The sequence below is a fragment of the Enhydra lutris genome, unplaced genomic scaffold, assembly GCF_002288905.1.
Source record: "Enhydra lutris kenyoni isolate GAN:26980312 unplaced genomic scaffold, ASM228890v2 scaffoldscaffold4, whole genome shotgun sequence".
Classification (NCBI taxonomy): Eukaryota; Metazoa; Chordata; class Mammalia; order Carnivora; family Mustelidae; genus Enhydra; species Enhydra lutris.
Window position 1 is genome coordinate 36123362 of NW_019154088.1, and position 16130 is coordinate 36139491.

The following is a 16130-nucleotide window of genomic DNA, read 5'->3' on the forward strand; positions in this document are numbered from 1 at the left end:
ATATAACATTCTTGTAGTCATTAGAAAATATACAAGACATGTCTTAAAGATGGGACAAAAAAACGTTTTACTGCAGGATAAAATATCCTGGGTTTCAGGATGTTTAGTGCCTTTTTTATTTTTAATATTTTTAATATATTTTTAGGTTTTTTTTTTTAGATTTTATTTATTTATTTGAGAGAGAGAGAGAGCATGAACAGGGGGAGGGGGAGATGAAGAGGGACAAGCAGACTCCCTGCTGAGCTGGGGCCTCTTGAGGCTCAATGGGAGATCAGGACCTGAGCCGAAGTCAGATGCTTAACTGACTGAGCCACGCGGGTGCCCCTCTGGATGCTTAGTGCTTTTGAAAGACCTTTGTTACCAGTCTGCCAACATACTGGCTGCACTCTTTTCTCCGAATTATCATTGATTTTATAACTTTCTTGAACATCTCTTTATCCCCCCTATACTGGATTTAACTTCTTCATAGTATAACTTCATTATTCCTGTTTTTCCTTAATTGTCTATTTTATTTCTAAAAGCTGATTTGCTTTACATTATTAAATGACTGAAAATGGAATTTTCATGATAATTTCAAAATTGGAGTCAGAAATTAATAGAGATAAAATCCAATCACACAACTGATGAAATTTCATCCATGTAAAACAGACTCCCATTTATTTGGGCGTTATCTACAATGCCAGAGAAAAATCTAACAGCTCCACTCACTGAGACCCATTTTCTTCAAAATGAATTATTTGGTTTTTCTAGAGAACAATGTTGTATAAATTAGTCAAACATTTTGGGTACTCACATAATTAAAATAAATCTCACATTTATTTTATTGACACATCTCTCTGATAAGTGCAAAAAATATAATAGAGTTACTAAGCATATAATTAGCATATAGCATATTATTTCTAAGCATGTAATTATATATACAATAAAGTACAATTGATTATTTGTAAGAAGTTCTCTTTTTTTTGCTATTAGCATCATCACTAAACTTTTTTGGGAAGCAAGTGGAAATAATCACAAATTATTATTCAAATACAAAATTAGTTGTGTTTACAAAAAGAGAAAAATGTGTATTTTGCAATACATATTAAAATGATGTTTTTTCTTTTTCTAGGACATACAGAGGAAGAGCATATTTTAAACGGCAATATTATAAACAAGCAACTCAAGATTTTTCTGTGGCAATTCACTTAGATCCTAATAACTGGTTAGCTTTGTATTACAGAGCCTGCTTATTTAGAAAGAGTAGCCCCTTTAGAGCACTGCAGGATTATAGTGTTTCAGGTACTGTACCTTCAACTACACATATATAGGAATTTGATCTGAAGTTCATCAGTTCACTTTCAGAAAATGTAATACTAATATGGGAGGATTAATGTACTATGTATATTTTTATATAGTTAGATATAGTTATATATTAATATATATTTATGTAATATGTATTTTTATATATATTTACAAGCTACAATGGTTTAGCTGAAGTGTTCCTAGTATGCCCTGTTAGTGAATGTGAATGTGTTTGTACTTTACATGGGTGTGTAACTTTGGCAATGGGAGAATATCATATCAAAGAAATTTCTTTTTATATATTGAATTCTGAGGTTATTTCTGGAAATCCAGGCCTATTTCTAGTCAGCTTGCAGCGAATTTTCCTGGTGCGCTGTGTCCTACTCCATAGGTCCAGCCCAGCCCATTGATTAGTCAAATTCAGAGTTTTTAACCTTTACATAAAAATGAGCTTTGAGAATCCTTAGTGATAGGATGCCAATAGCTAAAGGTAACCATTTCCACTTTCCCTTGTATCATTGTATTCTTGGTATATCAATAGGCCCAGCACAATTCTGGGCATAGAGTAAACACTCAGTAAACATCCCCAGCTGAATAAATTAACCCATTTTGGTTGGATAATTATAGCCAGAGACCAACATTCCAAACATGGCTGTGTTCCCCTGGGTGCAAAGTGCTAGAACCCTATCATTTTAGACAAGGCAGTATCTAGAGATTAAGAGACAACTAGACTCTTATAAAGAGAGTCTGAGGCCACCCTTCCCATGAATATTCAAATAAAACAACTCAAAAGTCCATTTTATGTGCTGAAAGGACTCTGGTGTTCTCCCTTCTAAGGATTTTTGGAAAGGAAGACTAAGTTAAGTTCTTATTTAATTCTCTTACAATCTTTGCATCTAATTTCTGCTCCCTGATTGATTCTCCATTTTTGTTCATCCACACAATTCTTGTGGTTACTGTTCATGAATATTTTGGGGTTCAAAGGACAAATTTAACAGAAACAATTTAAATTTGAAGGTCAAGCACACCCTTTCTCTTGAAGTTTATTTCTCTCTGCCAGCCCTGTCCATCTGCCTCCTGGCCAGACTCCTTTCTCTTCAGTCATCTAAGCCTCTTTCTCACACTTCTCTCTTTTCCAAGTTGTGGAATCTTCACTCCCTCTTTTCTAGACTATCACAATAATACAAAATCCCTGTCATTTAATTATTCAGAGCAGACCAGCTTGATTTTGGCTTTAATCCTTGTCTGCAGCCTAGCCTAAAGAGTTTTATCTTCCACATTCAAAAAGGACCCTTAAGATCGTTTTCTAAGTAGTAATAACATCTAACATATATTGGGCATTTGACTATTTGCCAAACGCTATTCTAAATGCTGTATATGGTGTTTCAATCAATATGCAGAATAATGCTATGAGGTAGGTGTTAATTTCATCCATGATGAAGAAGTGGAGGCCCAGAGAAGTGAAGTAATTCTAATATTTTTTTCCCTTCATAGAGCAACCCTGAAATTGCAGCTGAGTTGCTTTTTGCCAGCCAGTCATACCGTGAATGGAGCAGTCAGACTGCCTTCATGGGATTATTTATTTAATCTGTATGATCGTTGCTTACACTAGATATACTTCCCAAAATCTAGTACTGTGAGATTGTGTTCCAGACTAAGCACTATGCACATTTTTGGCAAAACTTTCCCTTCTTGGCCAGAATGGGCTTGAGAAGCTTAGAAGACATGGATCAAATATTGTGGAAAACCCATATAATTCACCAACCTGCTTTTGAAAAAGTGAAGGGAAAATTAGTAAGTGAAGAGATGTGAGATGTCCTCTAGACCAGTTACAGATGAGAGACACACACCTGGAGAACTGAGAGAAGATTCTTTTCGCCCCACACTCCTGTTATTTGGGACATGCATAGTCAAGTTGCCTGCCTTAACTCCAAGCTCTGCTGGCCTTGGAGTAGCCTCTTTGAGTTGCCCTTCTCTGTTGTTGAGTAGTAACCTTATCTCTACCATTTACTCCAGTCTGGGGTTGTACCAGAGCCTTTTTTTAATGGCCAATAGCAATGCCCTCCTGATAATGAACAGGTCATCAAGAGCAAGGGTGCTCTTCTATCTGCCATCCACTAATGTGACTCAGAGGTTCCATCTTTGCCATTGACTTGCAACATGACTGTGGTCAACGAACCTAGCTCCTTTGCACTTAATATCTTCATCTATGAAGTGAGTGGACTATCCTGGATTACCATCAGGATTTCCTCCAGTTTTAATGAGTTTTCGAACCTTGATAGTCACATTTTTACTTATAAACACATACATTTTTATGTGAATGTTACTTCTTACTCACCAAATATATTCACCACAGACCTGTTTTATAAAATGTTAAAGTGTAAGAATAAGCAATAAGAAGGGTGAAGACTAAAATATAACTCAGATATTTTTGTTCAGAACCTGAATAAGCTATATGTTTTTATTTTCAAGCTCTCATAAACGATGGCTATGAGAATCTTGGTTGTTTTCTACATCGGGGCATACTCTATGCAGATCTAAAACTTTGGTTGCTGGCAATCTGTGACTTTGAAACTGTTATTTCTCTAGAAAGGTATGTTTACCTTTTATTCTTATTGATTTCACTTTTGTATAAAATTAAGAAAAGTATGAAAGAAAAAAGTCCTTTCCCCTCATCATTAATAACCTTGTAAAACAAGATATTTATAAAGCCATCTTAGAAACAGAATACTACTTCTGAAAATAAGACGACTTCTAAAATAAGACCTGTTCCCAACATTGGTTTGCCTCAGATACTTTTGCAAATTTTAGCGATTGCATGCATTTGAGAGGAGTCCGATTCACAGATAACAATACAAAGTTATTAACAGCAGTGTGGGGATACCCAGGTTAGGGCTTTTTGAAGTTAACTTCATGAAAATCTGTCACCAACTTTTAAAATAATGAGAGGGGTGCCTGGGTGGCTCAGTGGTTTAAAGCCTCTGCCTTCGGCTCAGGTCATGATCCCAGGGTCCTGGGATTGAGCCCCACATCCGGTTCTGTGCTCAGCAGGGAGCCTGCTTCCCCCCCTCTCTCTGCCTGCCTCTCTGTCTACTTGTGATCTCTGTCTGTCAAATAAATAAATAAAATCTTAAAAAAAATTAAAATAATGAGAAAACATTCTGCTTGATACTGCTATGCACAACATATGACTCAATCGGAAGAAACTCTCTATTTAGAACTTCTGACTTCATTTTGCGTAGCAAAGCAAAAAGAAAAAAACCGATTCCACTAGAACGTAGGTTCAGGAAGAAACAAAGACTGGGAATTGCACACACTAGTCAGAAGCCTCAGCTCTAAAACACAGAATTAATTAATTTCCTTTCTTTTCAATGAAGCATTCATTAAAATGAAAGGTGTCCAAAAAAAGTAACAGAGAATGCCAACTGCCAACCAGCAGAATGTTTACCTAGCTTATATAAGGTAAACTTTAAGTTTGATTCAGGAAAGGTAGAAAATGGCTCCATAATGGCCCTGGTAGTTTTCTTTTGGATATTTTTGAGCCAGAAGGGGAAGGAAAAGAGTTTAAGTTGAAAAAAGGCCAAAAAATGGGCAGTACAAACTTTGATAGTGTTTTAGGCAAAGGGTCTAGGCTTCTAATGAAGCTGGGCTATAAGATATGTAGTTTTCCTCATTTTGAAATAGAGGCATTGGATCAAGTAATTTCTAAGACCATTTATATATTAAAAATTTTTGGATTCTAAGAGAGAAAAAAATACATTTAGTTGATATAGAAAAGAAGCTGGGTTATACCTATGTGGAGAGGATTTTTAACTCCAGGCTTTGGGAATATTACTGTTTCTGTTACTCAGGGCAAATACAATATAGCCTGAAGTGAAAATTTTAAATTGAGAAAAACTGAACTTGTAATTCAAGATAAGTCAAGATTAAGTCAAGGAAGAGTAAAGTATTGCCTGAGGACTTCAGGAATTCTGTTCCTAGCATACTCTCTACAAATGTTGATTCTCTACTAAGGATTTTTATAAAGGTGTTTATAATTTTTAATAGAGAATAGTTCATTGATTTACTTTGCTTTAGTAAAACATTAAAAAAAAAACCCTGCTATATATTGATGTATGTATTTCACTAGGTTCATTCAAAACTGAAAAACATTTGCAATAATTAAAATGTCTAACAAGGTTTTGTTTTCTCATTTTTTTTTAGAACCCTTATTTTGGCTTACATAAATATTGGCCTCATACATCTGCTATACTTGGATAACTACTTTGAAGCCACTTTGCATTTTTCTGAGGCTATTAGACTTGATCCTTTATATATTCAAAGCTATATTTGTCAAGCAGAAACCTATCAGAAGGTATTTAGGTTTTGAAAAACTCGATTTAAAATTTTTTAAAAATTTTCTGGATATCTATCTGTTCAATATAATTTTAGCTATTAATGTACTTGTTTTCAGGTAATTATAGAGACTAATGCATTTTCAAGCAACAAATATTACATAGAAGTAGTTAACTATAACTACCTATGCATAAAGACTCTACTTATGAGGCATGAATTTTTGTCTTTCATTTAAAAAAATAACTTTTTTCCTTATTCCAAAAATAATATATATTTATTTCATGCAATATACATATGTAAATAAGTTAAAAATCATCCATAATTTTACTCTCTAGAGACAACTGCTGTTAATGTTTTGCAGTCTGTTGTTTGGACTCTGTGTGTGTGTGTGTGTGTGTGTGTATAGTGAGCAGGTGGGTTTGTAGAATTGGGATCCATGCATATAATGAGATCCTACTCATTCACGCTTACCTTTAATATTGTTTAAATTTTATGTTACTTAAATTAAATAGTGTAATTTATCTTTAGTGTTATGAAGTCAAACAATGCAATAAATAGTAAAAAGTCCTCTCTGATTCCAATCAAATCGGACCTTCCAGTGATAAACACTACTAACTGCTGTTTCTACCTTTCAAGATAGATATCCCTGTCTACCACTCCACCACGAAACATCCTGTCCAAAACACTGTCATTCCTCACCAGGATTACTGCAGGGACCTCTTGGTCTTCATGCTTCTGTTCTTTACTACTTCTTGATGGATTTTTCAACACAGCAGCTATAATGATCCTATTAAAACATAAGTCAGATTATTTCACTTTGCCCAAAACCCTTTAATAGTTTCCCTTGCACTCAGAATAAAAGCCAAATCCTGCAAAAGCCAAAGGCCTGCAAGAGCCACAGGAATTGGCTCCTTATTACCTTTCTACCCTTGTCTTCTAGAAGTCCTCTAATCGCACTGGTTTCAGTCAGGATAGCCTAGTTTGTGCTATGGTTAAACACATGCACACACTAACACATATAAACACACACACCAAAAAATCTCCAAAACACAAAAAATCACTGTAATAAAATAGCAAATGTTTATTTCTTGCTCATACTGCTTGTCCACTGAGAGTTGGCTAGAAGGTCTTCTCCACTGTCCACATCTCAGGACCCAGTGTGACTGGAGTCCCACACAAAGTCCTTCCCTCCCTGATGATGGAGGTAGAAGAACCAGGGCAGACTTAGTATTGCCTCAGGGAAGGTTTGCTCTTCACTATTGCTGGGGAAGGGATGGACATACTTCTGGTGTGTGGTCTTTTTGCTTAACTCCATGTTGATGGAGCTGAAGGCTTCTGGAGAAGTTGGAATTCCTTCTGGGCACACTTACAAGCCAAAGCACCAGCACGATATCAGGGTATAAAGACATATATTCAAAGTCTCATTATTCTTAGGAGGAAAAAGTCTATGTGGTAATGGTTGAATAAATTGTGTTGTAGTCATACCAATACTATGTAGTCAATAAAAACAGTAATTAGAACGATACCAGTATTGTCTAATAAGAAAAGCAAGATTCAGAAAAGAGTGTTAAGTGTGCACAGCATGATCTCATGTAAATAAAACAATTGCAAATCAAACCCTGTGTTTGTACATAGAAGAATGCGTATGCCTACTGTGTGTGTGTTCAGCCTAGAAAGAGAATCTGATCTAAGGCTGCCTGGAGAAGTCCTACCGCAGGACAGCTTATAAAGATCAGACAGTGAGCCTCCATCTTTCCCAAACAGGGTTTCCTCAATGCATAGATATTGGAACAGGTGGAACAATGCAGACATAATGAAACTAGATGGTTTATTAATTACACAAAGTGGAGCAGGATCAGCTTGAGAAGCACTGAAGTTCTATGGAAATTCTCAAATTTATTTAAACACATTTCATACTCCCTACTTCTGGATTCCTTCTTTTGTCTCTACCCACTATTTCCTCCAGACAGTTTGTATATTTCAACAGATGCTGCCTACTTCTGTGCACAAATTAGTTCTGTGCCTTCTCCTCTTTGTATCACTATGTCAGCGATGTAAGAGGAGTTGTTGATGTCCCAGGTTCATTTTGCTGGGGTCTCTATAGTCCTCCTTTTGTGATACTCCCAGTGATAGTAGGTTTTTTCCCCCCACATTAGTACAAACCTAGATTATGCTCCTGTGACCTGTATTAAGGAAATAATCAATGTTTACATTATATATTGATTTTAAACATATAATTTCCATTGTTCTTGTATTTTGTTTTATTCATTCACTTACTTATTAAGTGCAAACTTGTTATTCCTCCCTTAATTTTTTTTAAAGATTTTATTTATTTATTCAGAGAGAAAGAGAGCGCACATGTGCAAGCAAGGGGAGGAGCAGAGGGAGAGGGGGAGAGAGAATCTCAAGTCGACTCCATGTACTGAGCACGGAGCCTGATGCTGGGCTTGATCTCATGACCCTGAGATCATAATCTGAACTGAAATCAAGAGTTGCTCACTAACCAACTAAGGCAACCAGGCGCTGCTTTCCTCCCCTATTTTTAAGTAGAATTTACTTGTAGTTTTTATTTTACCATCCTTTGCATGCTAGTTTATTAACTAGCGTGGAAAAGGTGGAAAAGGTGTTCTGGTTAAAGGAGAAAAACCAAAAAGCTAAGTGAAAAGGGAAAACAAACTATAAATTGTGATATAACCACATTTATGTGGTTTTAAGGAACCAAAGACTTTGCATCATAAACTTTAAAAAAAAAACTTTCCTGTATCTTATTTGCTTTGATGATTCTTTAAAAATGTGTATTAGGAGATTTTCTTGCAAAATTTCCATACTGAATGGTGGGAGGGAAACATCAGAAGGGAAGCAATCAGTATTATAAGCAAAGTTTCTGTTTATCACTCAACAGTTACATAAACCGAAAGAGGCAGTAAGAGAGTTATCGCGTGCTATCCACCTTCAGCCAGATGGAATCCAATTATATATAATAAGGTATGAACATAGAAATGGAGTTCTTCTTTGGATAACTTAGCACATGAGCTAGCTGTTGAGATCTTTACTTCCCTCTTGATCCTTCTAGCTCCTCTTTTTGCATTCAATCTCCCAGCAATGGCCTTCTTCTAATTAACAGGTCGGATATAGCTATTGTACTTATTAAATTTTAAGATAATTTATGTTATGAAATAATCAGATTTCCCCTTTGCTCTATCCTTGCATCAAAATGCAACTGTTTAAGCTATGCTATGATCCAGTAATCTCACTACTGGGTATTTATCCATGGAATACAAATCACTAATTTGAAGATATATATACATTTCTATGTTTATTGCAGCAATATTTACAATAACCAAACTATGGAAACAGCCCAAGTGTTCATTGGTAGATAAACAGATAAAGAAGATGTGTATATAAACAGTGGAATATACTCAACCACAAAAAGAATGAAATCTTGCCATTTGCAGAAACATGGATGGATCTGGAGGGTATAATGTTAAGCAAAATAAACCAGCCACTCAGAGAAAGACAAATACCATGTGATTTCAGTCATTTGTGGAATTTAAGAAACAAAACAAGGGTGGGGGAAGAGACAAACCAAAAAACAGACTCTTAATAAGAGAACTAACAGAGGGTTACCAGAGGGGAGGTGGGTGGAGGGGATGGGTGAACTTTTTATGGCTGAGCAATTTTCTGTTGCATATATATATACCATATCTTCTTAAAAACTGAAGTGTTGTTGACACACAATGCTACATTAGTTTCAGGTGTGCAACATAGTGATTCAGTAACTCTTTACCTTGTTTTATGCTTACCATAAGTGTAGTTACCAACCAAATAATACTATTACAATACTATTGACTCTCCTTCCTATGTTGTATCTTTCATTCCCATGATTTATTCATTTAATCACTGGAAGCCTGTACCTCCCATTCTCCTGCACCGATTTTACCCTCCTACCCCCTCCCCTCTGGCAACTATTCTCTGTATTTATGGGTGTTTCTGCTTTTGTTGTCTGTTCATTTGGTTTTTGGATCCAAATGATCCAAAAACTGCTTTTGTTATTTGTTCATTTGGTTTTCGGATCCTACATGTGAAATCATTCAGTATTTGTCTTTTCAGACAATAATACAGTATTTGTATATGATACAAATCATATAGTATTTGTCTTTTCAGACTTAGTAATCTACTGATGGGCACTTAGATTTCTTCCATATCTTAGGTGTGGCAAATAATGTTGCAATGACATAGTGGTGCATATACTGTTTTGAATTAGTGTTTCATTTTCTTTGGATGAATACTCAAAAGTAGAATTGCTGGATCATATAGTATTTCTATTTTTAGTTTTCTGAGGAACTTCCATACTGTTTTCCATAGTGGCTCTACCAATTTGCATTCTTATCAACAGTGTACAAGGGTTCCCTTTTCTTCACATCAATACTTGCTATTTCTTGTCTTTTTGATAATAGCCATTCTGACAGGTGTGTTTTTGATTTGCATTTCCCTGATGATGTTGAACATCTTTTGGCCATCCACATGTCTTCTTTGGAAAAATATTCAGGTGCTTTGCCCATCTTTAATCAGATTATTTTTTTTTTTTTTGGTATTGAGTTGTATGAGTTCTTTATATATTTTGGATATAAGCCCCTTATCAGATATAACATGTGCAAATATCTTCTTCCAGTCAGTAGGTTGACTTAATTTTGTTAATGGTTTCCTTTGCTGTGCAAGACTTATTATTTTTTAATTCAGTGTAGACCCATTGCTTTATTTTTGCTCTTGTTTCCTTTGTCTGAGGAGACAGATCCAAAAAAAAAAAATTATTGCTAAAACCAATAACAGAGCTTTTGGTCTTTGTTTTCTTTTAGTTCTATAGTTTCAGGTTTTACATAAGATAAAGTCTTAGATCCATTTTGAGTTTATTTTTGTGTATGGTGTAAGAAAATGATCCAATTCATTCTTTTGCATATAGCTGTCTATTTTTCCCCAGAACCACTTATTGAAGAGACTGTATCTTCTATATTGCATAGTCTTGCCTCTTTCATAGATTGACTGACCATACCAGTGTGCGTTTATTTCTGGGCTTTCTATTCTCTTCCATTGTCTGTTGTCTGTTTTCTGTCAGTACCATACTGCTTTGATTACTATAGTTTTTTAGAATAATTTGAAATCAGGGAGTATGAAACTTCTAGCTTTGTTCTTCTTTCTCAAATTGCTTAGGACATTTGGGTTCTTTTGTGGTTTCATACAAAATTTAGGATTATTTGTTCTAGTTTTATGAAAAAAGCCATTGGTATTTTGATATGGATTGCCCTGAATCTCTAGATTGCTTTGGATAGTGTGGACATTTTAATAATAATAGTTTTCCATCTATAAGCACTGAATATTTTTCATTGACTTGCATCAACTTCAGTTTCTTCCATCAATGCCTTATAATTTTTAGAGTACATATCTTTCACCTCCTTGTTTAAATTTACTCCTAGGAATTTCTTTCTTTTAGAAGCAATTATAAATGAGATTTTTAAAAAATTTCTCTTTCAGATCTTTCCTTATTTAGTGCATAGAAACAAAAGATTTTTCTATATTCGTTTTGTATCCTGCAACTTTACTGAATTCTTTTATTAGTTCTAATAGTTTTTTTTTTTTTGGAGTATTTAGAGTTTTCTCTATATAGTATCATGTCATCTGCAAATAGTGAGAGTTTTACCTCTTCCTTTCTAATTTGGATGCCTTTTATTGCTTTTTCTTGTCTGATTGCTGTGGCTGGGACTTTTATGTTAAATAAAAGTGGCAAGAATGGGCATTCTTGTCTTATTTCTGATCTTAGTGGAAAACTTAGTTTTTTACCACTGAGTATGATGTTAGCTGTGGGTTTAGAGTAGAAAATTTAAAATACAGATCATTGAAAAAAAATTGAGTATTTTTCTTTCAGTTTAACTTTTCCTAAACTGTTTTTCATCACATCTGCATACTAATTGGTCTATTTAGACTATATAAAATATTTATAATTTTTTCATTGTTTTAATCATACATATGTAAGTATGAATAAAAGTATTATAATTACAAAACTGTAAGTGACTTATTATAAGTCATTTTGTTTTAGAAAAATTATTTTTTACTGCTTAGAATTAAAAAGGTATTATTTCTTCCAGAGGACAATATCTTCTTATGATGAAATGTTATGATCTTGCAAAGTTTACTATTTATCAAGTAGCAGAAATGAACAAAGGTAAATATAATCAATGCAAAATTAAAACTGTCTTAATTTAAAAATAAATACCTCCTAAAAATGTTTATACTGTTTGCACTAGTTATATATAGATAACATGAAAGGTTTATTTCTAATCAAAGATAGATTTTGAAACTATATCTTTAGTTTCATATGTACATAGTTAACTATTAAATGCTTCATAATAAAATGAGTCTTGTGAGAGATTATTATAGGAGATGCCAGGGTTATACTTTTATTTTTTTGTTTTTGTTGTTGTTTGTAATTGGAATGTCTTATTTTTGTTGGTGGTAAACAGATTTTAGTATTGTATTGATTTATTAATCCATATTTCAAATATAAATTATTGAATTGCTTGACTTTTTTAAAATAATTTAATCCTAGATACTTTTCCTTTTAGGTCTCATTGAGTTGAGTCCTATACAGCAAGCACTCATTTATTCATTTTGTGAAAACCATGACAAGGCCATCCAGGTCTTGGATAGAATCACTTTGAACAGGCCTGAGCTCACCATGTATATTCTACTAGCAAAAGCCCAAAGGAAGGCCAAGAGAAACAAGGTGAAAAGTCTTGGATAACATTTACTAACCTATTAACAGGGATTTTACATTGTGCTTATTAGAATGATGGCTTATATACTTTTTAAAAATAAAACTAAATTATAACATTTATTTATTGATTCTTGTGTTAACATTTGGGTTATTTCTTTTCCTCTTAAGGGTAGGGCTGCTATAAATATTCATTTTCATGTATTCTGTTAACATGTGGAGTAGTTTTCTAGGATGTATTCCTAGAGAGTGGAATTGCTGGTGTGTAGAGAATGTGAATATCTAACTTTCAAGAAAGTGACACATTATTACATAGGGTTGTACCAGTTTATTCTCCTACCTGTCATGTACGTGTGTGCCTGCTCATTTCCATCCTCTACTGTAACTGGTTATGACTTTATTTTTGTCAACTTAGTAGATAAAAACTGATGTCTCATTGTGGTCTTAATTCCCATTTTTCTGTTTGAGCACAGATTGAACATCTTATATGTTTCTTAACCACTCATATTTCCTGCCTCATCAATATCTTAAACTTATTTTTTGTTTGTTTATCTTGTTCTTATTGATTTTAGGCATTAAAAAATAAATTCTGTATATTAATCCTTGGTTAGTTATGTGTGCCATGTTTCTTCTTGAATGTGTGCCTGGTTTTATATAGAGGTTCTTAATTTTAATGTAGTAGAATTAATATATTTTTTATTTTATTGTCATGGCTTTAAAAAATATTGTTTTAAGAAATTTTTCCCTATCCCAAGGTCATATGGATATTCTTCCATATTTTCTTCTAAATGCTTAAGTTTTGCTTTTTCCATTTAAGACTTTAACTTAAATTGATTTCTTTGAGTGTGAGATAAGTGATAAAATACCAGTTTTCTCCATATGGATATTCAGGTGTTCTAGTATCATTTATTGAAATGTTCTCTCAAACCAAAGATCTGAAGAGGTACATCTAGTTTTCATGTATATGCAGATCTGAATTTGGGCTCTTTATTCTGTTCTTTTGGTCAGTTTTTTTTTTTTAATCCCTGGCCCAATAGTGTAAAGTCTTTTTTTTTTTTTTTAAGTTTTATTTGTTTATTTTTAGAGAGGGGGAGAGAGAGAGAGAGCAGGGGGAGGAGGCAGAAAGAGAGAGAAAGAATCTCAAGAAGACTCCCTGCTGAGCACAGAGCCCAGTGCAGGCTCATGACCCTGAGATCATGACCTGAGCTGAAATCAAGAGTAGGATGCTCAACTGACTGAGCCACCCAGGTGCCCCTACAATGTTTGAATTATTATGATAGTTAATTATTATAGTTTTATTGTAATTCTTGATATCTGGTAGAGCTAGTCCCTACAGCATATTCTTACTAGGAAACTCCTGGTTATTCTCTTCTATATACATTTTAAATTCAGCTTGTCAAGATCTGTTAAAAATTCTGTCAACTCTAGGTTATTGTAGGGAGAATTGACACCTTTATGATATCGAATTTCTTTTTGGAATACTCTTCTGTTTACTTTAACCTTCTCTGCCCCTACCCATTGCTCTGTAGAAACTTGGAGTTACCTTTGATTGCCCTCTTCTATCCAATCAATAGGTATGTTCACCTGGTTATTTCTAAATATCTTTCAATTCTACTTCCTTTCTCCATTTCTGTGGTCATTATCCTAGTCCAAAGCACATTTTTATTTTGCTAGAATGATAGCAACTGTGTTGCTCTCTTCCAAGCTTTTATCTACACAACAGATATAGTATTCTATTTAGAATGTAAATATGCTTTACCTGCAAGCCCCTCCAGAGCTTCCCTAGGAGACTTTTTTAGAGTCGTGAAGAAGCGACAGGTAGGACATCAACTATGAGAGGCAGCAGGAAGAAGTGAAGATGTGTTCACTTTAATTTAAATGGGATGGAAGACTCAATGGACTCAAAGAGATAGTGAAGGGGCAATAATCCAGAAGAGGCAGGAAATAACCTATGTTCGGGTGGGGCAGAAGGAGTTGGGGTCAAGGATACAGCTTGAGGAATTAGCTCTGGAAAGGAGAAGAAAGGAAACCACTCAAAGACAGGAGAGAAAAAAGATGGAGATGAAGGAAGATATAGATACACTGAAAAGTAAAAAGGAGGGAAATGGAGAAAGAAGGTGATATCTTTTTTTCTACAGCAAGGTCACATGCTGAGAGTGAGGGTGGAAAGATGGTCATTAAGGTGGGCTGTAAATATATGAAGTAAAAGCTAAGTGGGGGGCACAGAGGACACTTAGCATATCCAAGCTAAATCTCATGGTGTCTTTAGTAATCTAATATAATTAAGAAAATGGGCTAAAGAGTCATACATATTTGTATTTCCATATAGATAAATGTACTTATTAGTTTGTTATAAAAAGTCATTTCTGAGAAATTGAATTTTTTTCATTAATGAATTTCAGCTATTTTGACTAAATAGTTTAAATGGGTGATTTTTGATATTAGTTCATTTCCTGGTGCCAGCGGAATCCTATAAGAGGACAGTAGGACAAAATACAGGTTGATTAAAACCAACATCAGATATAATCATTGGAAATCCTTTACTATCTAATAGCTGTCTAGTATTTCTTCCAGGAACATTTCTAAAGAATTGGTCATAAACTAGTCTATAAATTTAAGTTGACTTTAGACTATGAGAAAATAACCTTTAGAACTTAGAAATTATAGCTTCAAAGTGCGCATGTATAAGCCTGCTTAAGTAGTGGATTGTAGGAGAGGCACCTTGGTGGGATTCCCTGCCATCAGATTCCCTGCCTGGGTCTTCGTCTGGCAGTGCACTGACAAGGCCTGTGTCATTACCAGGCCTGTGTGCCTAGGGTGAAATGTGTCAGGCTGTGCACTCAGGATTCCCTTTAATGTTTAAGCTGTCTTGTTCATCATGTTAAATAAATACCAGAAAGAAACATTCTCATCTCTCTCTCTCTCTTTTTTTTTTTTTATTGCTCTAGGAAGCTGTGAGAATGTTTAAAAAGGCATTGGATATCTTTTCTCATTCTGACAAAGGACCAAATGCTGTAGCAGCTTCAGCAGACTGTCTGTATAACTTGGGTCTTTGTTACATGGAAGAAGGCAACATACAAATGGTATTTTGTATATTTAGGGGCATAGATTATTTGTGATTATAGAAATTCATTCTTTGCATTCAATTCTGTTTCTGACCTATACAGTGAGTGACTAGACCAAATTTCTTTTTTTTTTTAAGATTTTATTTATTAATTTGACAGACAGAGATCACAAGTAGGCAGAGAGAGCGGGGGGCGGGGGGGTGGGGAGAAGCAGGCTCCCTGCTGAGCAGAGCCTGATGCGGGGCTCAGTCCCAGGACCATGGGATCATGACCTGAGCCAAAGGCTGAGGCTTTAACCCACTGAGCCACCCAGGCTCCCTAAACCAAATTTCTTATAAAGGTTGGCTTATTACAATCAGTGTGCACTCTGCAATGCCTATTATATTGTTTTACTTATTCAACATATTTTATTTGAGGCTTGTTTGTTCACAGTATTCCAAAGACTAATGTCTGATTCCTACCAAAACAGTAAATCTAACTGTAAGAAATTATTATATCAGAATATTTTTATCACATTATGAATTTATTTATTAAATTATACATACTTTATTTTTATTTTTATTTTTTCAAAAACATTTTATTTATTTATTTAGAGAGAGAGGGAACGTGAGCAGGGGAGGGGCAGAGGACCAGGAAGAGAGAGAATCTCAAGCAGACTCCATTTTAAAATTGTTAATGAT

The 16130-nt window shown here is 34.6% G+C and overlaps 1 protein-coding gene across 1 annotated transcript in view; it reads left to right on the forward strand.

The window, feature by feature from the left end:
- LOC111158034 (tetratricopeptide repeat domain 6) overlaps positions 1-16130 on the forward strand; it is a 218685-nt gene that overhangs the window by 167516 nt on the left and 35039 nt on the right. Inside the window, exons 15-21 of the mRNA XM_022519831.1 lie at positions 1112-1281; positions 3757-3877; positions 5488-5638; positions 8522-8604; positions 11760-11836; positions 12237-12397; positions 15334-15468. Of these exons, the coding sequence (XP_022375539.1) occupies positions 1112-1281; positions 3757-3877; positions 5488-5638; positions 8522-8604; positions 11760-11836; positions 12237-12397; positions 15334-15468 (898 nt within the window). The remainder of the gene's footprint in view (positions 1-1111; positions 1282-3756; positions 3878-5487; positions 5639-8521; positions 8605-11759; positions 11837-12236; positions 12398-15333; positions 15469-16130) is intronic.